The sequence below is a fragment of the Phlebotomus papatasi genome, chromosome 1 (assembly GCF_024763615.1).
Source record: "Phlebotomus papatasi isolate M1 chromosome 1, Ppap_2.1, whole genome shotgun sequence".
In the NCBI taxonomy this organism is placed as follows: Eukaryota; Metazoa; Arthropoda; class Insecta; order Diptera; family Psychodidae; genus Phlebotomus; species Phlebotomus papatasi.
This window is the reverse complement of record NC_077222.1, coordinates 78,886,003-78,911,636: the sequence shown is the minus strand read 5'-3', so window position 1 is coordinate 78,911,636 and position 25,634 is coordinate 78,886,003. Positions and strand designations below refer to the sequence as shown.

At 33.6% G+C, this 25,634-nt stretch overlaps 2 protein-coding genes across 2 annotated transcripts in view; both read left to right on the top strand.

The window, feature by feature from the left end:
* Positions 1-957: 957 nt before the first annotated feature.
* LOC129810229 (sodium-coupled monocarboxylate transporter 2) lies at positions 958-13,011 on the top strand. Its single transcript, XM_055860556.1, has 7 exons — positions 958-1,290; positions 6,916-7,193; positions 7,278-7,345; positions 9,622-9,776; positions 9,861-10,664; positions 12,238-12,492; positions 12,561-13,011. Exons 1-7 carry the CDS (start codon positions 1,079-1,081, stop codon positions 12,640-12,642), a joined length of 1,854 nt encoding a protein of 617 aa, XP_055716531.1. The 5' UTR covers positions 958-1,078; the 3' UTR covers positions 12,643-13,011.
* A 5,438-nt stretch (positions 13,012-18,449) lies between these two features.
* Positions 18,450-25,634, top strand: part of LOC129810228 (patched domain-containing protein 3) — a 47,892-nt gene continuing 40,707 nt past the window's right edge. Inside the window, exon 1 of the mRNA XM_055860555.1 lies at positions 18,450-18,830. The gene's annotated coding sequence lies outside the window, so the exon portion shown is untranslated. The remainder of the gene's footprint in view (positions 18,831-25,634) is intronic.

Genomic DNA, 25,634 nt, shown 5'->3' with positions numbered 1-25,634 from the left:
ACACATAATTACAGCAAATGGCATTTCATAAATCACCACAAGTGATGAATACCCTTTTAATGATCATCGAAAGGAAGACTCCAACTGAGCAAGATCATCATTAAAAGGGTCATTTCGATGGCATAATACTTCTCTTTTCACGCCAATGAACACACAGCACAAAAGAGGAATAGGTTAGTGCAAATATAGTTCCATTTATAACATAATAATTGAGATCTAAAACACATTGAAATGGTGTTACTATACTTGTGTGAAATTTTTACATTTTCTAAAAATATTCTAAGATGTTTGATAAACAAAATCAACTAGAAATAATGCTCTTATCGCTATTCAAACATACTTGACAAAATAACATAATAACGCTAAAACTTTGTAATTTATTAGTGAGCAAACTCAATTGAATTTTCATCTCTCTTCCATTCTCTTGGGGTTACAATTCACTTTCGGCCACAGTCACGATCGACAGATTCACACTTTCTTTCTCCAAGAGATCCTATTCCAAAAAAATCCGTGGCTAGCGAATTTCTTTGTGGTTTGTTGAATGATAAAGAAAAACTATCGAAGAGAATTGTGGGCGATGACTGATGCGTAATGGGAAAATATTGAAATATCTCATTACAGTGAAATATCAAAACAATTCTCATGGTCTTTCTATATTTGTCTATTTGATGATAATTAACTATCTTATCTTACTTTCCTGAATTTATTTTCCCCCATAGAATTAAAATAAAATATGGAAACATCCCTAAAGAAATGTTATATTTTTGATTGTCATTTTATCATCCATGTGCGGCCTATCTCTTCGAAAGAGGTTAAACTTTGCTTAAGATCTTCGAAACAGAAGCTCTGTTGGATTCCACTTGAAAATTTACGATGGCATTGTTAAATTAAAATCTACCTTATCAGTTGTTCCATAAGTAAATCTTTTCAACTGAAGAATTATATTCCAGGGCTTTTGTCACTCACTGTGAAATTTTCACAATTCAGTCTTTTGTCGTGTCTCCTGCAAATTGGCAGTAATCACAAAATTAATTGTGATCTCTTATTACTGGATGATTGAATTATTTATTGTGACAAAATGAATTTAACCATTGCGGAAAGTTTATTGCCAGTAGGAAGTGGACAATTTCAAGTGTTGGATTATGTGGTTTTTATCTCAATGCTGGCCATCTCAATGGCTGTCGGCATTTACTTTGGCTTCTTCTCAGGCAATAACCAATCCACTGAGGAATATCTACTTGGTGGTCGACGAATGAAGACCCTCCCAATAGCAATATCACTCATCGCAAGGTAAAAGTGATCGTATACAAGTGTAAAAATTTGCACAGAAGAAGATTTATTATAGAAATCTTTCTTCACATTTCCACAAATTATTGTAGAAAATACCAACATGCCTCTTGTCAAGGAATTTTCAAATAGAAGGAAATTAATTCAGACTGGTTGATAACCAATCAAACTGTTCAGAAACAACTCATGAAATAAAATTAAATGGAAAGGATTTGCGTAACTTATTCCTAGTTTAATTTGACAATTTAATATTAAAAAGAAACATTTTAAACACGTGTTTGAGCAATGCATAATTGTAAGTGTTATATATTATTTTTTGAAAGTGAATTACCACATGCCAATTTTTTTGTCATTTGGGCAATTCGGATTATTTCCTACCCCGAGAAATTCAAATAAGGGGAAGGGGGACACCTTTGAAATTGCGATTTTTCACCTATTTTTGAATAAAATTGAGCCTTATCGTGATATAATTTTGGTGAACAAATATATTGAGAAGCTAAATTAGATTATGATATGACTCAGTTCCACTTAAACATAGGAAAAAATCTCGATTTCAAATGTGCCCACTTCTCCCTAATCTAGAAGTTATCTTAATAAAGGAGCAGTAAAATATTAAATTTTGATCAGTAAAATTTCTAAATTTTTACAAAAAACGGTCTTACTCGTTTTATTTGTATAATATAACATCTAAGATAGTTGCAGCTACATGAACACCTCCCTTTGTCAAGTAGTTGATGGGAGATTTTACTGCTTTTTAAAGTTTTAAATTATGTAGGGGAGACTGGGGCAAAAAGTCACAAATCGAAAATTTCAAAGATAAAAAAGATGGCAACTTAAAATTTTTACCACAGATAGCCTCCGTTGACCTTCTTCAATGTCGTAAGTTTTTTAGAATTCTAACAAGGAATTTAGAAAATAAAAAATATTGAAATTTTTAGCCCTGTTTCTTTTTTTAATAATTTCCCCACAGCAGATATCATTTTTTACCTACTTTATTTTCTAAATTGGTGCACTGGTGAATATTTCCTAAATGATTTGGATTCTTTGAATACGAAGCCGCTATCTATTTTATAATTTTACAAAGATTCTTATCTCCAGAAATTCTTTTTATTAAAAATGACCACTTGGGGTAAAAAGTAACAAAACGTATGGAACAAAAAGTAAGAAAAACTGAAGCAATTTCTGATGCCTCACGGCGAAAAGAAACGTTATTACCATGTCTGGTCGCTTGTTGTTTGCATTGGTCAAACGATTTACAGTCTTTTCTGTGTTTTTTCTAATATTAGTTAAAAAAAAGAGCTTTTCTTGTTCGGATAGAGAAAACGCTGTTTTACAAAGGTGTAGATGAATAAATTTCCTATAGAAATATGTTATCTAGATATTTTTTTTTAAATTAACGGAAGCCCATTATAAAGGAAATCAAATTGTGATAATATCCCATGCCTGGTACTATTTGCCCCAGCATTTTTGGGAAAGATCACAAAATTACCTTCTAGAAAACAGCTCGATAAATGTATTTTCTTACAAAATAGAGGAGAGTGACTTTCACAGAGTTGTTGAGCGGTAAATTTTCTATAAAACTGCGCTAATTAGAAATTTCTGGGGCGCTCAGGTAGCTTGTAAAAAAATAAAATATCCTTTTTGTGACTTTTTGTCCCAGTCTCCCCTAATGATCAAATTTGCTTTTGCTGACCAAATATGCCTTTTAACTGCTAATTTATAGTGTACAGCTGTTATTCCTGATCAAGCAAAGCTTTGAGTGATATCCTATTTTAGTCAAAATTGAAAAGATACTTTAACATATTAAGGATTTTTTTTGATTGAAGATCATACGCAAAATGAGTGATTTTTACTTTTCTTGCCTATTTTATAATGTTACTGAGATCAGTGATTGCAGCTAATTTTTCTTATGAAATTTGCTGTAATCAAATATTATATTTATTGTTTCTATTAGTTTCTTGTAAAGAAACTAATATATTCTTTAAGATACATTCAAAATACACGATAAGATTGTTTTCTTATTATTCGAAAATATAGATAGTCTCTTAAGGGGTTACGTGGGTCCAAAAGACTGGAAAACACCGGAAACGCCATATTTTCTCTAATTTATTTTCAACATAATAAATTGTTATTTTAATTACAGTTCTTAAGCATATAAAAGTGCGATATTTAAACTATATTTACTAAAATTTTCATTTCAAAATCTTAAAAATTCAGCGGTTGGGACCTGAATTTTAGAGGTTCTTTTTAGAAAAAAAAAACATATTTTTCGATGAACAAGATTTCTCAGAGCATATTCATCTGACGTTAAATAATTAAATATTTCTTGTTAATTGATAAGTTATATTCTCACTTGAATGGCAGAATTTGTTTTTTAAATGAAATTTGGTTTTTTGGCAGAATTTTATAATACAAAAAATACAATTCTAGCGCATTTTATATCGCATTTTATTTCGTAAAATAAGTTGTGATCGATGTGAAAAAATCCACCGCTCAGTTACGAGTTTAACTCATCAGCTAACAGAAAATATTTAGTTTTTTGACGTCAGATGAATAATATAGTCTGAAAAATCCTATCCACCGAAAAGTTTGAAGCAGAAAGTATAACGTTTGTTTTTCTATGGCATAGAAATTATTTGAAAAAGGAAAAGGATTTTTATGTTGTTTCGAATTAGACTTTTGACTCGAGAGAATTCTTTCTAAAATATTTTTAAAAAAGAACAGAAAAATTACATGTTAGCTGATATCACTTCATTCTTATCGGGCGATTAGTCTCTAAATTGCCTAAATTTTAAGTGAACTTTCAGGTTGTGCAAATCTTTCCATCGATATTGCTATAATTGTATGTACTAAACTTTTAGAAATTAATAAAGATAAGCTACAATATCTCTTTACAATAGAATTGAAATTCATGAGGAATTAGGAGAAAGCACGCTACCTTCGGACGATTTATGCTTCGCACAAATAATTTTTTTCAATGTGTTATAAATCAATTTGGCCCATTATAATATGATATTTTAATAGCTAGTCCAATGCCTCAAATTTTCAGAAAAGAGCTATGGGTGATATCCATATGGTACATAGAGAAAAAAATGAATTGTCCGAAGCTTGAGTCATCCGAAGGTAGCGCGCTTTCCCCTACATAAAATGAAATTAAACCTTAAACATTGTCTTTGGATCCAAAGACAATTACCTCAAAGTTAAACTCGTCAAATAATTTCGTCAGATATCTTTAAGATTTCTGCAGAAAATATCTACACCTCTGCCGAAAATCTGCTGATATATCTGTAGATATTCCTACGAATTTTATTTGGGCTTGGGACAAAATTCGTCAGAAGTTTTTGCAGATTTTCTGACGAATCCTGTTGCATACTCTGACGAATTCTTGTAGATATTTTGCCGATTTTCTGTATTTTTTTCTACATTCCAGACTTTCCAGACAACTGTGTCTGAAAAGATAGAATAGTTTTTATTGAATTTTGTTTGCAAAATTCAATAGAGTGTTTTTTAGTGATATCACAGTGTTTATATAAAATAAAGAATTCTGAGACGCCGTGTTATAAGTAGAGAATAGTGAAGTAAAAACTTTAAGCAGAGTGATGACCTAAATTTCGTGTTTTTGTATCATTCTATTGTCGATTTTTAAGAAATTAGTATTTTTGCTCGTATCTTTTTAGTTATCTAAAATGCTTAATCGGTAATGCTTGTTAAGCAGAACATACCATTTTATATATAACTTCTACAGTTTCTTCATAAATCAACAATATTTTTGTGAAGTAATGGACACTAACTATGCAGATTTTCTAGGGAGGAATTCTGCCGAAAATCTATAGATTTTCCAGGCATAAATTCTGCCGAAAATCTACAAATTTTCTCTGAATATACCGTTACAATTCGAAAAACCTCTGAGTAAGATCGGAAGGTAGAGCACTGATTTAATGGGAATATATATGGGTTACTAAAAAAACTTTACTGATGTCAAATTTTACTCTATACGAATTAATTTGCTAAATGGAATTGAATTATAAAATATTTCGGTTGGATTTTAGACTTATAATTTAGAAGAGTAGGGTGGCGGCATTACTTGTGGCCACTATCTTTACATATTGCATCCCCGCAAAAAACTTTACAATGCCACAAAATGATTTCAGAAAATCTCAACATCACATTTTCTGGTTTTCGGGATCATTTTAAGAAAAATCTAAAAAAAAAAAACCAAAATAAATCTAAAATGTTTTATAAGAATAAATATTTTAAGTACATGTCGTTAATTTAGTATTAAAAATTCACCGAATAAAAATTGTCTAGTTCATATTTAGTTTTAGAAGCTTCTTTAAATGAAATAAAACAGTGAAAAATGAAAAATTTAAGTGTAAATATATAGCGAAAAATACATATATAATTAATTTTCAATTAAAGATTGCTTTAAAAATTAAGGAAACATTTTAATTTCTCAATATTAAATTATTTAAATATTATGGATACTTTAAGAATTAGAAAAATTTGAGGTTTTCTCATCTTTTCTATGGAGTCTCACGAAAAATAATGTCTTTTCAGTAATGATAGCCAAATTTCTTGTTGTTCTATAAAAGTTAGATAGTTAAAGTTACTGAATATTTGAACAATAAATAACTAAAATGAGCCAACTCAATTAATGGTTATAAAAGAAGTAAATTTATCATATATGTAAGGTTTAGCAAAGCAAAAATAAAGAGTTCTCATTTTCGTTTTATCAATTTTAGTAATGATTAGATTTTTTAATGACCAAAACTTAATATTTCCAGGACAATTTTGATCCCGTATACTAAACAATTTTTTTTGCTATTTTTTTAAGTAGGGTAAAGTAGTACAAGTTGGACAGGGTTTTTTCTTGATAAATTTAGTACTTCATTTTTATTAGCATATTTTTAATGCTTTAGTTTTATAATTTGGTTCCTTGTGCTTAAAGACAAATTTTGTACTGTATTTATCAAGAAAAAAACCATGTCCAACTTGTACCGGCGAATTGTCCAACTTGTAACACTATGTCCAACTTATATCACTTTACCCTAAACATTAAAAAAAACACTTTTCATTTTTCTACTGTTTTATTAAATCAAAAAAAGTCTCATTCGGATTTATATAATCTTAATTAATTAAGTTTAGCTATATAGCTAAAACCCAAGAAAAAATATCATCTTCATGATCTTCATTAATACTGTAAAAGCTATAAAAAAAACCACAAGATCAAAAATTTATATCCTACCATAGACACTTTAAACATCGCAAATCAAATTTAGTATCTGTTATGAAATTATTGGTATAAAGATAATTTATGCGAAGGGAATTGCCAACAATTGTGTGCCATACACTTTTAATGAAATGTTACTGTATAGTGTGTCTTGCGCATGGAAATAAATCCACTGCCATAAAATAATAAATCTATAATGACTCATTTCTAATTGAACGTCGATGTCTTGAGACACTCAAGTTTTCTTGGGTATAAAGAATATACCATAAGAGATCACTAGAGTCAACTATCTCTAGACCTAGACAAGTGTGTTGTACACAAACCCTCTTGACACTTTATCTTCTACTAATTGAATTATTAAATGCAACGGAATTTAATAGAATGACTTCCTGTTTTAGTCAAATTTCCGGAGTAACAATACTGGCACTTCCAGCTGAAATGTACGGATATGGGACACAGTATGCAATTTTAGTACCTTTTATGATCGTCACCGTATCCATCATCAACTTTATATTCGTACCAGTATTCTATCATAACAACATTTCCAATTGCTATGAATACTTGGAGATGAGATTTAGTGCTCGGATCCGTCATATAATCACAATTACATTTATGGCAAACTGTTACTTCTTGCTCCCGATTATACTCTTCATTCCTGCTATTGCCTTATCTCAAGGTATTTCTTCCGTTTTTTTTTCTACCTTCTTCCGAGACTTTATCTCAAGTGCATAAAATTATATATATTAATATATTTTTTCAGTCACTGGGATTAACGTTCATCTGATTAATACGGTTGCCTGCTCAGTATGTGTCATCTATACAATGCTGGTGAGTATTTATGATATAATGGAATCACTGATGTATCCCATGCACTATTATGGGTAGTCCCTGGGTTAATTTTACGTTATATTATTATTTTTTTATAAAACAAATTCCGTGTTTAATTTTCCCACAAATAAAATTTATGAAGAATCTCATAAGCTCTTATAAAGGTTTCAGTCTAGAGGTTCAACTCAATTCTCGAATGGGTCGATATCTTGACAAGTAATTTTAGTATTTTGTTTTAATCTAATGGATTATTACGATTAATACCAATAAGATCCAATTGTAAATCAATTTTTTTAAGTATTCCTGATAAGACATTAGAAAAATTAGGGGTTTTCCCCTTATTACGAGGTTAAAAATTCGATTTATTTTTTTAAATTAAATTTTCGACATCGAATTTTTGAAGGTCAAAGTTATACCACTCTGGAATGCCTATTTATTAACCGATTATCTTAAACTTAAGTTTTTGGAAAGGACTTGAAATTTCTAATCTTACTGCATCGGACTCCATCGGTAATTGATAGAGTACACAACACATAAAGGACTCACATTTTCGAAAAACTTGTTTATTGATCGTATATAATTTTTCAGTCTAGAGGCTGAACGGTAAGAGATATCGATTTTCGGTTGTTATTTACTACTCCCCTCATAAGTTTATTTTGTTTAGGGGAACCTACCCATTTAATCCTCTCTAAAATCATGTTTTTCGCTTTTTTTCGAAAACAGCTCCAACATTTTTTTTTTTTATTTTCGGAAATATTTTGTAGGTAGGGAAGACAGAGGCAAAATTTGTCAAAACGAAAATTTCAATATTCATTATTTTCTAAAATAAAAGAGACTGAGGCTTGAAAATTTTATTATAGATAGCCTTCATGAACCTTCTTAAACTTACAAAGTTTCAAGGGATTCGAGGAAGGATTATGTAAAATAAAAAATAATAAAATTTTGAGCCCTATTTTTGAAATATTTGGCGTACAGAAAATATCAATACTGATTAGCTCAATTTAAGCAAATTTCTCGTTAAGATAGAGAAAAGTTATGTTCGACAAAGTTGTAGACGAATAAATTTCCTATAAAAATATGTCTATTTGATATTTTTAACGTTTGCGAGAGTACGTCACAAATTATCCGAAGGCTGACAAAATTTGCCCCAGAAATTTTGAAAATCTCCACAAAATCGAATTTTAGAAAATGATTCGAAAATCATATTTCTTTCGAGATAGAGGAAAATAATCTTCTGCAATGTTAGAGCAATAAATTTCCTATAAGAATATGCTCATTATAAAACGTTTAAGTTTTCTCAGAGCTCGTGAAAGAATTAAATATGCGTTTTGACAAGTTTTGCCCCAGTCTCCCCTAATCCATGCGAACATTTTGTCTATATAGATACATATATAACCGAAAAAAGATTTTGGCATCGAATTTTCGAAGTTCGAAGTTTAATTACTTTGGAGGGTCTTGATTAAATTTGGAAAATAAACAGAAAGTAAAATGGAAGTAAACTTATTAAAAATCCACTCGGAAAGACTATTCACGGAGAGCTCTATTTCGTGAGTTCGAACATTTAAACGCTTTGCTATCTCTTTTATAGAGGATGCATGCTAAATTTTGGGATGGAATAATTTGAAATGGAACGCTCGTTATATAAATTTTTAAGGGGTCCTGGTCAAAATCCCGAAAGCCAAAATCCCGAATCCCGAAATCCTTAAATCTAAAATCCCAAAAGGGCCAAAATCGCAAAAGCCAAAATCCGAATTTTTAAAAGTATTATAGCTACTCCCACGATTGCACCCGCGCTTGCTAGAGGCAAAAGGAAATATTCTGTGTCTTGGAAAATTATTCTACATATTATCCTCGATATAATTTCATCCCTTTCAGGATTTTGAACATTCAGGATTTTCGCTTCCAGGATTTTGGCTTTCGGAATTTTGGCTGCCTCCGATTTTTAAGATATTTCCATTATTACCACATCTGTTAAAATTGCAGATTAGAAAAAAATACATACACTCTTTTGGCAGAAAGGACGCGGTCAATGCCTTTCACGTTAAAGAGCGCTTATCTTAAGACATTTTCCATATTAAAATGTTAACGAGTATTAAGTTGTTCGTCGCAGAAATATGTAAAAAATAATAAATAAAGGGATTATCACTGATATCTGGTAACAGTCGTAAAATAAACATCTGGATTTTCCCACTTTGTGGATTAAGTGACTTCAAAAGTGCTTTTTGCAATTAATTACACGCGTGCGAGTTAATTGATATCTTATTTTCCCACTACAGGGAGGAATAAAAGCCGTCGTGTGGACTGATGTGATTCAGGGATCAATAATGGTATTTGCATCTCTCGTGATTTTGATCTACGGCATTCGTGAGGTCGGAGGTATCTCTGAGGTCATCGATCGCAACATCATTGGCGATAGAATTGAATTTTTCAAGTAAGCCTTAACACCTGCGAGAAATTTCTTTCAAAAATCCTCCCTCACATTCTTCATCAATCTCATTATCAATTTCTCTTGCAGCATGGACCTTGATCTTACAGTTCGTGAGTCATTCCCAAGTATTGTTATGGGTGGCGTTATCATGTGGGCAGCATACATTGGTCTCAATCAAAGCTGCGTGCAGCGAATTGTGGCCCTCAAGACTGTTAAACATGCAAAAAATGCCCTTTGGCTCTTCTGTCTCGGATACTATATCGTTGTAGGCATTAACCTTTTCATTGGGATCACGATGTTTGCTCGATACTACAAGTGTGACCCACTTAAATTGGGCATTGTGGACAAACTAGACAAAATGGTGCCACATTTTGTCCAAGATACAATTGGAAAGTTCTCAGGGATGACAGGTGTCTTTATTTCCTGTGTCTTCAGCGCTGGACTGAGTACCATGTCGGCTAATTTTAACTCACTCTCTGGTGTCATCTATGAGGACTACGTGAAGAAACTCCCTGGATTTCAGCATTCTGAACAAAAGGCGAATTTCTGGATGAAGTCTATTGTAGTTCTTTCTGGAATATTTTGCCTAGCTGCTGGAATTATTGTGGATAAATTCGAAAGTATTCTCGAAGTGATGATGACGATTCCCAGTGTCTCTTCAGGAGCCACCCTTGGAGTTTACTGTCTGGGCATGTTGGATCCTTGGGCTAATGAGAAGGGTGCTTTTTGGGGTACAACTGCCAGTGTCGCCTTCACTGGATATCTGGCTGTGAGGTCTAAGCTTGCAATTCTCTCTGGTGAAATGTCTTATCCTCTTCTTCCCACCCGAATAGATGGGTGCAATGAGATTGGTATCAATATAACATCGTCAGAGATTTCTATGCTGTTCAAGTGAGTATCTCGGTGGGGATATTTAGGTGTGATTCCTTCTAATCACACCTATTGTAATCCTCGGATTTTCTCAAAGTGCTCAGATCGAGCTGAAATTCACAGGGTATATGTTTTGAACATCCCTGATGCTGAAAATCATAAGCCGGCAATTTCGGGTCTGGGCGGCCGTCCGGCCGTCCGTAGTACGCAATATCTCTGGTTTGGAAAGAGATATCTTCATAATTTTTTTCTGATAACTACTCGCGCGTAGGACGATTTCTGTGGTGTTAGTTTTTTGAAAAACCGGTTCTAAACCGGTTAAAAATCACGATTTTGTAGTTATTATATTTCGAAATTTAAGCATGTAATTTTAAAAATTTGATATTTATGTTGTAGCCCAGAAAATTTAGACCAATTCAAAAAAAAATTAAGGAGATTCGTCGAGCAGTTCTCGAGATATTTCACTTTACAGATTTAAATTTTAAGAAAATTTGCTAATAGCGTCAGGAGGGAGAAGCGGCATCGGACAAGCTTCTCCCATATATAGCTCTCTCTCTCTCTCTCTCTTTCTCTCTCTCTCTACATAGTGCGTCTATATTCGAAGATTTGTAAGGTGACATATACAATTAGCGATCCGCGATTTTTTCGCGGATCTTCACGGGTCGCGAACTTTTTCGCGGATTTTCGTGTGGTGTGTATTTTTCGCGGATTTTCGCGAGGCCCGTATTTTTTCGCGGATTTTCGCTGGGTCCGAAAATTTCCGCGGATTTTCGTGGGGCAAGAATTTTTACGCAGATTTTCGCGGGGCGCGATTTTTTTCGAAGATTTTCACATGGTGCATATTTTTTCGCGGATTTTAGCAGGGCGCGATCTTTTTGCGGATTGTCGCGGGGCGCGAATTTTTTTACGGATTTTCGGGGGGCGCATATATTTTCGCGGGGTCCGAAAATTTCCTGCGGATTTTTGTGGGGCACGATTTTTTTCGCAGATTTTCGCGAGGCGTGATTTTTTTCGCAAATTTTCGCGAGGCGTGATTTTTTTCGCGGATTTTCGCGGGACGCGATTTTTTTCGCGGATTTTCCCGGGACGCGAATTTTTTCGCGGTTTTTCACGGGTCGTGAATTTTTTCGCGGATTTTCGCGGGGCGCCATTTTTTTCGCGAAGCGCGAATGTTTCGCGAATTTTCGCGGGTCGCGTATTTTTTGCGGATTTTTGCGGGGAGCGCATTTTTCGTGGGTAATAAATGTCTTCGCGGATTCTCACGGGTCGCTGGCAGAGGTTCTAAACGGATGTAAAGTTGAGGCCTCTATCTCTCATAGTTAGTTTCCGAGATAATCCATTTTAAAGATTTTCAGAAACTTTCATGCATTTCTCATCCAATTTTCCTTATTGATAACGATAATACGATACATACAGTTTAAGAATTATTAAACGAAATTTGCATTATTTATGGATAAATATCGTTCGAGTTTGCCACAATCCAAATTTGCAATGAAGGAATCGTACCTCTATAAGCTGATCTAGTCTTATTACTAGCTTTTCTACTTCTTTTACTTAAAAATTGATATGTAATTTTTTTTTTGAAACATTGCAGGAATGATACAGAAATCTCCTCAATATCTGCTGAAGATGATTCTTTTGCCCTTCACAAAATTTCATTCGTATGGTATGCCGTAATTGGCTTCCTAATTGTACCTCTTGTGGGAATTCCAGTAAGTCTACTTACTGGATCTAATGATATTTACAAGACAGGCAAGAGATTAATCTCTCCAGTCGCGCACTGGATTCTCCCAGAGGATATGCGGACAAAAGACGGTCCTCTCAACATGGAGAATGTAATCACTAACATGTAAGTTTTGAAATATGCCATTATCTTTAGGACTTATCAATTTATAAGTATTTTCTCTCTACCCTCAGTCAAGGAGATCAAATAAAAGACACCACATGGGTGTGGGAAGGCAAGGAAAAGGACGATAAACAGCAAAATTATTCTAGATAATTGTTAATTAATAAAATAGGAACATTAATGAAAAAATATACCTGAAAATCCTGTGCTTTTGGGAATGATGCCACGAGTCGTCGTCTTCGGATTATGCTAACGTCCAAGAGTTCATGATCACTTCTTCACAACTTATTCGTTACTTTCACTGCATTTTAAATAAGTGCCATAAACTTTTGTTAGAGCTTTTTATCACCATGTGATTTTGAAGAAATACATTGCACAGGAAACAACTAAGGAAATTATTATTAGAGATTACTGATTCACCATTTAGTTACTTTATCGTGTACAATAGGAAAATTAAGAAAAAAAATTACTTGTTTAATGAATAAAAGCCAAACGGAAAACTCGTTTGATTTAAAATTAAAATTGTTTTATAGATAGTTTTGTCTTGACTGCTTCAATTTCATATCAAATGAGCTTTTTCAGAGATGGCTGATATTTTCGCCTAAATGTATTCAATTGCAGTAATAGACTTTCCCTCCAAAACTTATCATCTTTCAGTGACGATCTTCAGCAAAATTGGCACAAAAACGCGAGAAAATGGTTAATAATCTCAAGCAAATGCACACAAATGTCTGTATTTGTAGACATTCTTGAGATTTCACATTGGATAATTATGTATTCATCAATGTCAGAGTTACCATCAAGGTTTCATGTGAGACGCACGAGTGATAAGCCTAGAGAAGTGCGTTGGTGGGTCTAATGAAATTGTCTGTATTTTCCGCGGACAATCAGCAATTTAGCAGCGATTAAAGTGACTATGGAGGATTACTGCAAGCATTTAAATTAAATTTACTTGTTTTCTCAAATTAGTTTCTATAGAGAAGAATCTTCTAGTTCTTCTTGAGGTTTTGCTAATTTTTTAAATGCTCATAAAAAAATTCTAGAATCTAGTCTAAAGAGAAACAAACATCATTACAATAAGTAATTGATGATAAATGAAATTGTCCACCCGCTCTGTTCGTCTTCCACGCACTGTGTCTCTCTCATGTCTTGTAGATTAGTGGGTCAGAGTCATGAAAAGCTTGATGAATTTCAATGTGTCTTTTTTTTCTTTCAAGTGAAAAGAAGACAGAAAAGAGTAACACCGCGTCAAGCAGGTGAAATGAAATGAAGAATTATGCAGCAAGTCTCCGAAGAGGTATTTTCTCTCATTGAGATCCAAACACACGACTAAACAGTTAAGGTTGCCTTACTGGAAAGATTCATTATCTTTTTTTTCGTCAGAGAGAACGTGTTTCTTGAGGAAGAACTTGATTTTTCATCCGGAGAAAAGAAGCATAGGGGAAGGCTTTGATGGTTCGCACATACCCTACCTTCAAACACTGCGTATTTCTTCCATATTCTTTATGAATCTCACCTATGACTATATATTTCAATAGCTAGTCTTAAATCCCACCTTTCCTGAAAAAATTGGGGTCTAATTGTTTTTTCCTAGTTTCAGGAAGCAAAAATTAAAAACAGGTCCAAAACTGTAATTTTCTGTGTAATAACTTCGTACGATTTTGCACAATTAATATCACTTTTCTGAAAAACGACTATCACGTGAAAGCCCAGATGGGGCTCACCTAAAATAGAATTACCAATTTCTAGAGGGAGAATGGGGAACTGAGGTTTGCCACCCTTATTTCAACTTCCTGAGAGTGACTGTCCACGGCGACTGATGATCACTCACTGAAGTACTGATGTTAATTGCCATAAGCAACAAGAGCACCATATAGCAACCTTCAGCACCCGCCTTGGGATGGTAGGGGTTGGGCGTGTTAAAGGAATAAGGAATTGGGATTGGTGGGTTGCAGCCGTCGACGAGGGTTGACATGTGTCGAATAGGCCGAACGCTCTACACACGGGGGCTAGAGAGGTTATTAGGGTTTATATTTATGTAAAAACCTTTTGGGCTGGAGGAGCTCCTTTTTGTGGATGGAAGAAAATTCACAAACTTGTCTCATATTGATCGATCGCACATCGAAGATATGGCTTCTTCGCACATTTTCCAGGAAACTTCATTTTAGATGCGATATCTCATATTCACATCTACAGTAGACTCTCTCTCAATTGGACATTTGGGGCAAAATGTCATTCGGTTTATCGATAGATTTGGGCGTCAAAGCCTTTATAAATTCCACAAAAAGCGCTCAATTATAAAGAATCACGATAAAATAGGAAGAACTACAGCGAATTTGAGCAAATTAGCTTCATAATTAAACGTGAAAATTGTCAGTAAAATTTTTCGCCCGATTGAGGGAGAGTCTACTGCAGAGGTGTGCAAGAAACCGTTGAAACCGAATTAACGTCAAATGAAACATGTACGTCAATGGTCAAAACGCTACTATAACAAACTTATTTTGACGTTAATTCGGTTTCAACGGTTTATTGCACACCTCTGGTCTACTGTATTGTAATCTGTAATCTACCGATTTGGTCCACCACTAATAATCTTAATAACCACTAAAATCTTAAAGTTGATAAACCAGAAGTAATTTGATCAAATAGGCCACAGTTGAATAATTGTAAAAGAAATTTTACATTTTCTTTGATATAAAAATATGATTCAAGCTTGCACACACTGAATATGCAATGAAAGAATCACATCTACAATAAGCTCACACAGCTTAAAACTGGTTTTTTGAGCATATTTGACATAACCTCACTTTTGTGTTGTTTTTTTACGTCAAAGAAAAAAAATATTGTCCGGAAGAGACTGTTTTGTGAAAATTTTGGCTAGGTCATCCCCCGAACCTCAATCTCTGTGCTGAATCTTAATTCCTGTAGCTGTGGGGGTAGAAGAATCTGCACTGGTGCGCATTCAAAGACGGTTTTGTTCACATCGGGCTGCATAGAGGGATGGTATAGATCGATTGCAGTGTTTTGCTGTGTTATCACATCACACTTGCACATTAAAATTTTAATATGATTCACATTAATTTTCACTGGTGAGAGTTCAAATGTGTAATTTTTGTGTATTTGAATCATTTTATATTCAAAATTTGATCTATTTGTTGATAAAAAGGTAGACTTGGCCCGCAAAATTTGATATAAATTGATTTATAGCATTAATGCGAAAAATTAATGCGATTTTCTCTTTAATTTTTTAATGTAAAAAATATTTATGCTTTAGGTAAATTTAAACTTATTTTTTGCAGCCCAATTCCACTTCTTTATCAATAAATAGAAAAACTCCAAATATTAAGTGACTCAAAGATAAAAATAACATATTTGGACGCTCACAAGCGACAATTAATGTGAATCACATTAAAATTTTAATGTGCAAGTGTGATAACACCGTTAGTCACTTTTTAGTTTAAAAAATTTACAGATTAGTGTAAATTTGATGATATTTTGACTTTTCAAGAAGGCATTCACCAGATTTATCGTTTCCAGAATAAAATTCCCATGGTATCTAGCAAAAAAGTGGTTTTTAGTGTCATGAAAATGTGTCTTAGAAAAGTTCCAAAAAAGTGATATTAAAATGTTTAATTCCTTATAAAAACGATTTAATCAAGTAGATTAGAGTTCCGTTCAAACAATGGTGTGTAACTTTTAGTGTTCGGTGCAAAATTTACGGTGAAAATGGGGTGTTCAATGATGGCGTCAATCGTGTGCGAAGATGAAAACTTGATTGATACATCGCACAAATCGCCATTAAATTTTCATTTTCCCCTAGAGGAAATTCTGAGAATTTCCTGGGATTTTGTGAGGTGGGATTATGTACCTTATAAGTAAGAGATTTTTTTGGCATAGGGTAAGTGTGCCAAATTTCGGCATAGTTGTATGCACGCGCTAAAGTCGCAAGTTTGAAATGCAATATTTTTAATACAAATTTATTATTTTTGTTACTTTTTTATAAGGGCTGTTGCTTGGAACCTTGTAGACAGTTTATCGTCTTTATTTTCTCTAAAATCATTCTTAATACATTTTAAAATAAATAAAAATATAGACATAGCTTTGGTGCCCTATTTCGGCCACCTTCATTCTCATAGTTCCTTGTCCTTCCGGATTTCTTCCAATACAGTAGACTCTCTCAAATTCGGGCATATGGGACCGAAATATCAGCCGAATTAGACAGAAAGTCACAAGTCACAAAGTCACAAAAGTCACAAGTCTTCAAAAAATTCAGACCCTAGCTCTTATTTTCTAGGTGCTAGGGCAAAAAAAAACGAAACTGAGTTCTAAACTGTAATTTTCATGTTCCAAAATTCATAAGTTTTTTCATAATCAAAATACAGTAGACTCTCTCAAATTCGGGCATATGGGACCGAAATGTCAGCCGAATTAGACAGAAATTCGGGCGACAAACTTTTTGCAATGCAACGATTTTTTATTCATGTGCATATAGATATTGAGTTTACACACTCATTATAACGTTAATTGCATGAAAATCCCTCAATAATGCAAAATCACATCAAAACTAAGACAAACCATGCCAAATTTGAGCATATTTGATTCATTTGATAATCATAATCAAACTTGAAAAATGACAACAAACTTTTTTCAAATATAACCGCTGCCCGAATTAAAAAGTAGCCCGATCTTAAAAGAGCCGAATTTGCGATGGAGTCTACTGTATCTTCTTCAGATCATCTTGTTCGTCAAAGCGACATTTTTTTGTTATTTTTTGGATTGTATAATCCCCAGGGTATGCAAAAACTAAAAATTCATGGATATTCGGGGAATAAAATAGGTGGCCGAAATTGCAAACTGGCCGGAATTTGGCACACCTACCCTAGTAGGAGAATCGATATGGTTTGCATGGTAGTCAGAAAAAAATCACTGAACTTAAACATAATTTTTGTGTGCGAAACAGCAAAGCCTTCCCCTACTAGTACTTGAGCACAGGTGAGATTTTTCACAATTGCAGAATGGTAAGATGATGAGCGAAAAAAAATTGGCGAATACGCGTGCTATGGCAGAAAGATGAGTGGAGACAGAGCTCCAATAGAAATCAAAAGTGGAACATGAGAGACAAAAGGTAGATATTCAGAGTAGAGCAGAAATTTAGACTTCGTGAAGATCATTTCAAGATCACCTGGGGACCCTTGAGATTCCCTAGAAAGTGCATTTCTAATAGACTCAAACAGGCTTTTTTTAACGATCTGTGACAATTTTTTGATCTAACCGAACTTGGAAGAGATTTTCTCTAACGATCGTGCATCCCTCATGATTTTCTTTTCAAATTCTTCCTATCGTGATCGTATAGCCTCTGTGCGGTGGATCTCTTGTGGCTGCACAACTACATGTGAGATGGACTAATGAAGAGGAATGACCAAGAAATTTCTTTCGAGTGAAATTCTCGTACTCACGATCACCGTTGATCGCTGCCGTTTGCCGTAGTCCGGAGAACCACGAGTGCCCCACAAATGTACACACAGTTGAGTTTCCATTTCGTAGGCATTCACTCAGCCAGTCAGTTCGTTACCATTGAGGTGATCGCATCTACTGCTCTCTAGCCTCACTCCTTCGGGACGCATATCTTATGTGTGGCGCATTTCCATCCAATTGAAATTCCTCCCAAGTTCACTGGATGCTAATCTCGCGACGCAAATTGACACGATCTCGGTGCAATCCACGAGAAAATTTACTCCGTGATATCCATATAAGTAGAGTGATGTTTTGTGATAAAAAATGATTCTTACCAGAATCAACAGGTGATCCTGCCCGAAAAGACGCAGAGTGTTTATAAATTAAAGTTTCTTATAAAAAAGTGTGAATTCTTCTCTGCACTCTTCCTCATCAACTTTTATATGGATTACAGTTTCTTAAGCTCCTCAGTCTCTCTCCTAAATCAGTCATCTATCACCAAAGGAGCTTACCCCAGGATTATTACTTCAGTTTCACACAAAATTCTTCAAAAACCAACTGAATAATTAAAAAAAAACGAGTACAATATTAATTGCAGAAGAAGAAAAATACTACCATCCATACATGAAGAATAGTGTTTAATAATAAATATTTTTAATAAGCCTATATGAATACATTGTGAGTGGTTCAGTGGATTGAAAAATTGGAAAGGCTAGAATTGTTTAACTGATAAAAATCTCTCGTGGTGACTGTGAGCATTAACAGCTAAGAAGCGCGAGTGTATCCAAGTGAATAAATTCTGCTAAATTTTTTTTTAATTTCTTTTAACGTACAACTTTTAATTATTTACTGCAGCGAAGAAATAGTCAATCGAGTAGAAATCCAAGGTGAGTTCTCTGAATGATCACAGAAATTCCTATGTATCTGGTGCTCCTTTCCTCTTGCACCGGCAATCTCTTGTTGGGAGAAAAAAGGGAGAGAAAGAAGCAGGTGGAATAAACTTATTCAGTTCCCTTCATATTACAGAGCTATTCACGATATTTGTAATCCTCCAATAAACTTATGCCCTTATATCAGATTTTTTTCAAAACGTTCCATAATTGGATAGTTCTGTCTGCCTAAATATAAATTACAATTTTTCCAAATAACCATGCTTAACTTTTGATTCTGGTTGCCACTCGACTCTCAGGTAAATTCTTCCCTCCTTCGTCCATATGTTACGACTCTGTGTCTCCTTGCTAAGGGTCCAACTTGGCACAAAAACACGTTCAAGACAAAAAAAAAGCTATCCTTTGTTCACCCACAATGAATCCTGAATTTCGTGGAATTTTTAGTTTTGTTGCATCTGTGTCGAATGTTGTGAAATAAATACGGGGATTCTTTGGAATTGATCCTCAAAAAAAAACGGATTGTTTTCACTCTTCAAAGTTGTGGAGAAAGAGAATGTCCAAGAAAGTATGCGTGTTGATCAACAGATCATCAGGTGATTGTAGAATTTCTTCTAGTAGAACCAACGGAATCCATATGAATTTCCTCATCATCACTCAACGGCACTTTTCCCCAAGCCACTGTCAAGATTTTCTTGTTTTATGCCTCTCTTCCCAATGCTCTTAAACACACGACAAAGAAGGAATTCCTATGAAGTTCTCTATTCATTTAGGATGATCTTTTACTGATCTTCTCTGGAGGTATTTTCAAATAGTTTGAGTTCATCTGGCAGTAAAAAAAAAACAGAAACAGCCACTTCAAGATCATGTTCCAGGTGAAAAATCAGCGCAATCCCGTTAGTAGAAATTTTATTGGTTTACTTGAGAAAGTGCAACAAGATCGACCACCGCGGTTGTACACCTCCGAACCAGAGAGATACCCAATCTTTTTCCTCCCCAAGACGATTTTTGCGCAATCAAACAAGTGGAACACGCACTCCATAACTTGAAGTGTACACTTAGAAAATATATTCCTAAAAGTTGTGAGAGAAATATAAAATTATTGACATGAAAAATTATATAATTTCACGGATATTACACTGACTGTACTTATTTTTTTTTCTTTTTTCTCCCACCTTCTTAAAAGAAAAGAAAAATAAATAAATACCCACTGATCATCGGATCGCAGCGACTGGAAGAAAGTTGACGAAAAGATGATGTACAAAAAAAATGTCAATATGAAAATTAATCAAATATACTCATCATCTTCACCGGAAGTTTTTTCCTTATACACACACAATCCATTTAATTTACTCTCATGAAGTAACAATTAGCAGATATTTCTGTAACGATCACGTTTCATCTCATTCATCTGCTATGAAGTGGAAAAAAGCCATCGTCTTTCTTTTTTTTTTCTTCAATTAAATTCCCTTCCCTCTCGTTAAATATTGTTGCATGTGCTTCTACTAAAAGTTTGCACAAGGTGAACTTTTACTGCACTATTTGGATAAATCGTCTGTATTTGATCCATGGTGTTGATCATTAAAGTACAAGAAGCGGTTGAAATCATCTTCTGGGCGGATGGTATATAGCTTCCGCGTCCGTGTCTTGAGCATATTCATGATAGACGCACCTCGAATATCTACCTTGACCTCCACGAATACTCGAGAGACTCGCGGTCTGTGCCTTTTTTTTATCCACCTAACCAGATACCAAATTCTCACATTGACCAGTGATCGAGTGGCAGTAAAAGTGGGCCACGTGCCTTCAAGATGCGTCACACAGCTGATGGCCAGTGCTAACCAAATTTTGCGCATAGTGCCACGAAGAAATTCTCCCACCTTGAGGGCATTATATCTTTCTCTTCCCACTGTGAGAGACCATTTCGGTCATTATATTATTGCCCATAATCCCGGAGAAATTTTTCTCTAAACTCTAAACTATTCAGTATAATTTATACACTTTGAACACCTTCTAATCATGAACCTTATCTTACCAATCGGCGCCAAGAAATGGTAAATACAATCATGCTATTATTATGTTGGATTTTATACACTCTGTAGCAGTTATTTGAGAAATCCACTTTCAATATAGAAATCAATATCACTCCCTCGACTGTGAAAACACAATGCGAAGGTTAAGAACTTTGGCATAAAATGCAGCATAACAGATATATGAAAATATTTTGTAGAAATCCATGGTAAACTTATACACTTTCTTAATATATTTAACCCTGAAAGCGCAATAAGGATGGGTTTTATTCATTATAAATACACTTATTAACTGACATTATATGGCTCAAACCTTTAACTAAAGATTCCATCGACAAATTTTGAAAAAAATCTTAATATCGACGATTCCATTCCATACTATTCTATCTCAGAATGACAACATTTCAGGAGAGCCATTTGAAGTTGGCGATTTCCTATGCTGCCCGTGTAAATTTTTTTCGGAAAAATTGAATATCTCGTTACCCGAATGCCGGATGACCACCAAATTTTCACCAGTTGTAGAGATCGGTCCCAGGAACAACAAATCTCTCGGAGTAATATAATTCTAAGTCAACTTAGAATAGTATGGAATGGAGCCGTCAATATACTTGTCTTTTTGTCTATCTTCGTAGAGGGGTAACAGTTAAGGATAACAACTTAAATCATTGGCATTCCTTCCAAGAAGGCGACTTTCTTTGCAGTAATATGAACCCAATTTCACTTTTACCCCTTTCTTCTGGTAGAGAAACATGTTTAAGATGATATTCTTTACAATCTCATTTTCATGATCAGTGAGATAAAATTCGACCTCGTTCGATCGAGCTTAAAATTTTTACTTTTGAAATATTGTACAAATTACTCTTGAATTTATTCTATCATATAAGGGAAGAGCACCACCGATCGGCAGTGTTCCTAGGATCGTCAAGTTATTGTCATATTATTGCACCAATTAAAATGAACTTTTAAAAATTATTAGTTACTTTTTACCATTTAATTCTTACGAGAAAAATCGTCTATCTACAGTGCATTAGTGTAGATTTAATTTATAAAACCAATTTTCCGTGAGACACCTGATGATCTGATTAAATTCGTGACGATCCGAGGTACAGAGTACACAGTAGCAATTACATCTGTTTTTATTAATTTGTTGTAAAATTTTAAAGTTCAAACGCACAGATATAGTTAAATGGATCACTAATATACCGATTAGCATACACAAAAATACCAAATAATATGCGAGATCATCTTTGATCGGCATCGCTAGATTCTACCAGACTGGATCAGGCTAAATTAGTTTTTCTTTTTCCTTTTTTTTCTTTTTTTTCTGTCATTTTTTTTCCCTAAATTTCTTTCTTCTTCAAACCATGTAAGAGGGGCGGACCCTATTGGTATTGATTGAAATAAATAATAATAATAATAATAATATTTTGAGGCTTATATTTTCAACTAAATATCGAGTATGTATCTTAACATTTCGATCCGGGGTACTTTCCCTTATATAAATTTTTGAAAAGGTTTGGATAATACAAATGATACAAATCATTTTTGAAAATTTAAAAATTTTTAATGTCTTGATTATATGACATTTTAAAAGTATTAATCGTATCGACTTAAGTTGTTGGTAAACCGGGGAACATAGATTATTATGAAAAGAATGTTGTAGAGTGTTTGAAATCAAAATCTTCAATTATTCAAGCTTTCTGCAAATTTTACTCGAGTGAACTGTGCTAAATTTTGGGCAGCTTGCAATATCGGACACTTAGAGTTAAATATCGTACACTGCAACTAAATTGACTAAAATCGTTAAATATCTTAGAATATTTAATAAACAATTTTCTTCTTCTAAATATTTATTGTTTTCGTGTTGATAAAACATCCGTCCAATTTTAATTTAAAATTAAATTGTGATGTATTGAAACTTCAGTAAAAGGTTATACAAAAAATGTAACAGATCGTAGCTAGCAGTCTTGTTTGGCTGAGATGAACTATAAATAATTTTCCTGCAATGTTTTTTTTCTTATAAAATTGTTTATTGTTTATTAAAGTGTGTTTTAGTTTGTATTAACCCTCTAAGGATTAATTCAGTGATCCAAAAAGAAAAACATTTTATTTCACTGCAGAAATTTATTTGTCTGTCTGAATGGCCAAAAAATGTTTTTTTGGTTAGGGGGAGGTGGGGCTACTTTGAGCTGTGGGGCTACATTGTTATACGATTTTTTCGCATATTTCTAAAGGAAACTGGATTTAACCTTGGTCTAATTCGGATAGAGGAAACAGTTGTGGATCTAAATAAAATTTTTGTGAAGAACAGCTTCATTTAGAAATGGGCGGAAAAATCGTATAACAATGTAGACCTGTAGCTCAAAGTAGCCCCACCTCCTCCTATCGGTGACCTACTGTTCCTTAAAGGGTTGACAATTATTGATTCTTTAAATCCATAATAAAACTTCCTAGATGGATTATAATTTTCAGGTTAAAAAATAAACATTTTGTATGCCGCTTATGAGTGAAGTTATGCTTCTAATATCGGACATTTGTTATGCTACTCAAAATTCCATACATTTTATGTTTTTCATTTACAAGTGTCTGTACATTGCCAAAGAAAATATAAAGCTCAGACTGAGAAGCTGTGTCAAAAGCATAAGAAACTTCGTGAAATTTAGTGTCCGATATTGCATACACGATAGATTTTTCTGTTATAAGGTGTCTGATGTATTATGGCCTCTACACATTGGAAGCAGAGGGCAAATTATTGAAATCGTACTCGCATCCGTCAGGTTTTTAGCAACCGAGAGAAATCCACTCGCACACCCCGCAGATACAACTCCTTTTATAACGATTCCTTTATAATATTAAGTAGTCGTTGTGCATACTCAAGAATTTGTGGGGTGTAGGGAGAGGTGCGGCTACTTTGAGCTTTGGGGCTAGATTGTTATACGACTTTTCCGCCTATTTCTAAATGAAGTTGGTCCTTACAATTATTTTATTTAGTATCCCAATTATTTTGTGTATCCAAATTACATCGTGTTAAAACCCAGTTTCCATTAAAAAAATATGCGAAAAAATCGTATAACAATGTAGCCCCACAGCTCAAAGTAGCCCCATGTCCCCCTACGAGTGGATTTCTCTCGGTCACTAAAAAACTGACAGGTGCGATTACGATTTCAATAATTTGCCCTCAGTTATCGTCAAAAATTACCTTTAAAAAATGACGTTTCTGCCCACAATGATAGGGGGAAATTTAATTAAAAAATGCCCCTAGTGTATCGAGGCCTTTACACAAAGCACTGTTTAGATTTCTTCAGTTTTAAATGTATTTAAGATTTTTTTTATACAATTAAAAGAGGTACACTATTTTACAAGGTTCGAAGTATCACACATGTCCGAAATTTGGCACTATTTCCCTATTACATTTTTTAAAACTCTTCATTTTACTTGTAATTCCAGAAAATACAATTCATGCCACATATTAATTTATAAAACTGGTTACTTTGTAAAGCTGTAATTACTGATATGATACTACAGTAGCCTCTCTCTCAATTAGGCATTTGGGGCAAAGTGTCATTCGGTTTATCGATAGATTTGGGCGTCAAAACCATTGTAAATTCCACAAAGAGCGCTCAATTATAAAGAATCACGATAAAATAGGAAGAACTACAGCGAATTTGAGCGAATTAGCTTCATAATTAAACGTGAAAATTGTCAACAAAATTTATCGCCCAATTGAAAAAGAGCCGATTGAGTGAGAGTCTACTGTATATTAAATAAAACACTGTAAATTGAAAAAAAGTTTAGATTAGTCGATTTGAATTTCAACGTCTATCGGGGCTATTCTGTTCTTATCTAAATTTACATATTTTTCACGTGATCTTCCCTTAAAAGAAAATTGAAGAGTAATCTTTTAATCCTAATAAAACTTTATTTCTATAAAAATTCAATTTTTTTTTAAAGATACTTTGAATAGCATTCCGACAAAAGTTTAGAGCGATTTTTGATAGCCCCATTTAAAATATTTTTTGTTGCTGATTAGAATTTCTCAAACTGCATAATGTAATTTGAATTCTAATAGATTTTATGTAAATTCCAGAACCGAATGGTTAAGTAATTTCCTCTCTCAAAATTTTGCTAAAGCATTAAACTCATTAAGAGTTTTTTCTGCTAAAGAAATACTAAAAGATAATGCTAATATTCATTTTGTTGAAGTAAAACAATTTCTTTTCTTATATAATTTTATTTGCAAAATACCAATATTCAGTGAAGTTAAAAGATTTCATATTTTAACCCATTTCGCTGGTAACTGTTCATAAGAGTTATATGAATATTTTACAAATGTTTCTTCCTATCGCTATGTTTGTCAATAAGCTTTGAAAACACCGTATTTTTTCAAGATAATATAATTTGCAAATAAAATTTTGAATCTTTCTAGTGGACATTATAATATTGCTGACTTCTGCTTAAAGAATGAACACTACAGATGTTTCTTTATCAAGCGTAGATTAGAAAAATTCTAAAAACATATATTACCTTTTACGGGTTGTGTAAAAATATCTAATTTATGTATTTAGCATTTTTATAAATGACTAAAGGTTATAAAAATTTTTGGGACATTAATAGCAATATTCCTTTTCTGTCACCGAAGGTCATTGTGCTGAATGATTCCATAAATTTTTCTACATTAATCTACAATAACTCTATGAGAGGATATTTGGTAATTTTACCTCTTTCTTTGAGGTCACTTAAAGCCTCGTTTGGTTCATTTTAAAATTGTGGGTGT

Coding starts and splice junctions, on each gene's coding strand:
- LOC129810229 (XM_055860556.1), top strand. CDS start 1,079: ATGAATTTAACCATTGCGGAAAGTTTATTGCCAGTAGGAAGTGGACAA. Junction 7,346..9,621: donor GTGTCATCTATACAATGCTG/GTGAGTATTTAT, acceptor TTCCCACTACAG/GGAGGAATAAAAGCCGTCGT. Junction 9,777..9,860: donor GATAGAATTGAATTTTTCAA/GTAAGCCTTAAC, acceptor TTTCTCTTGCAG/CATGGACCTTGATCTTACAG.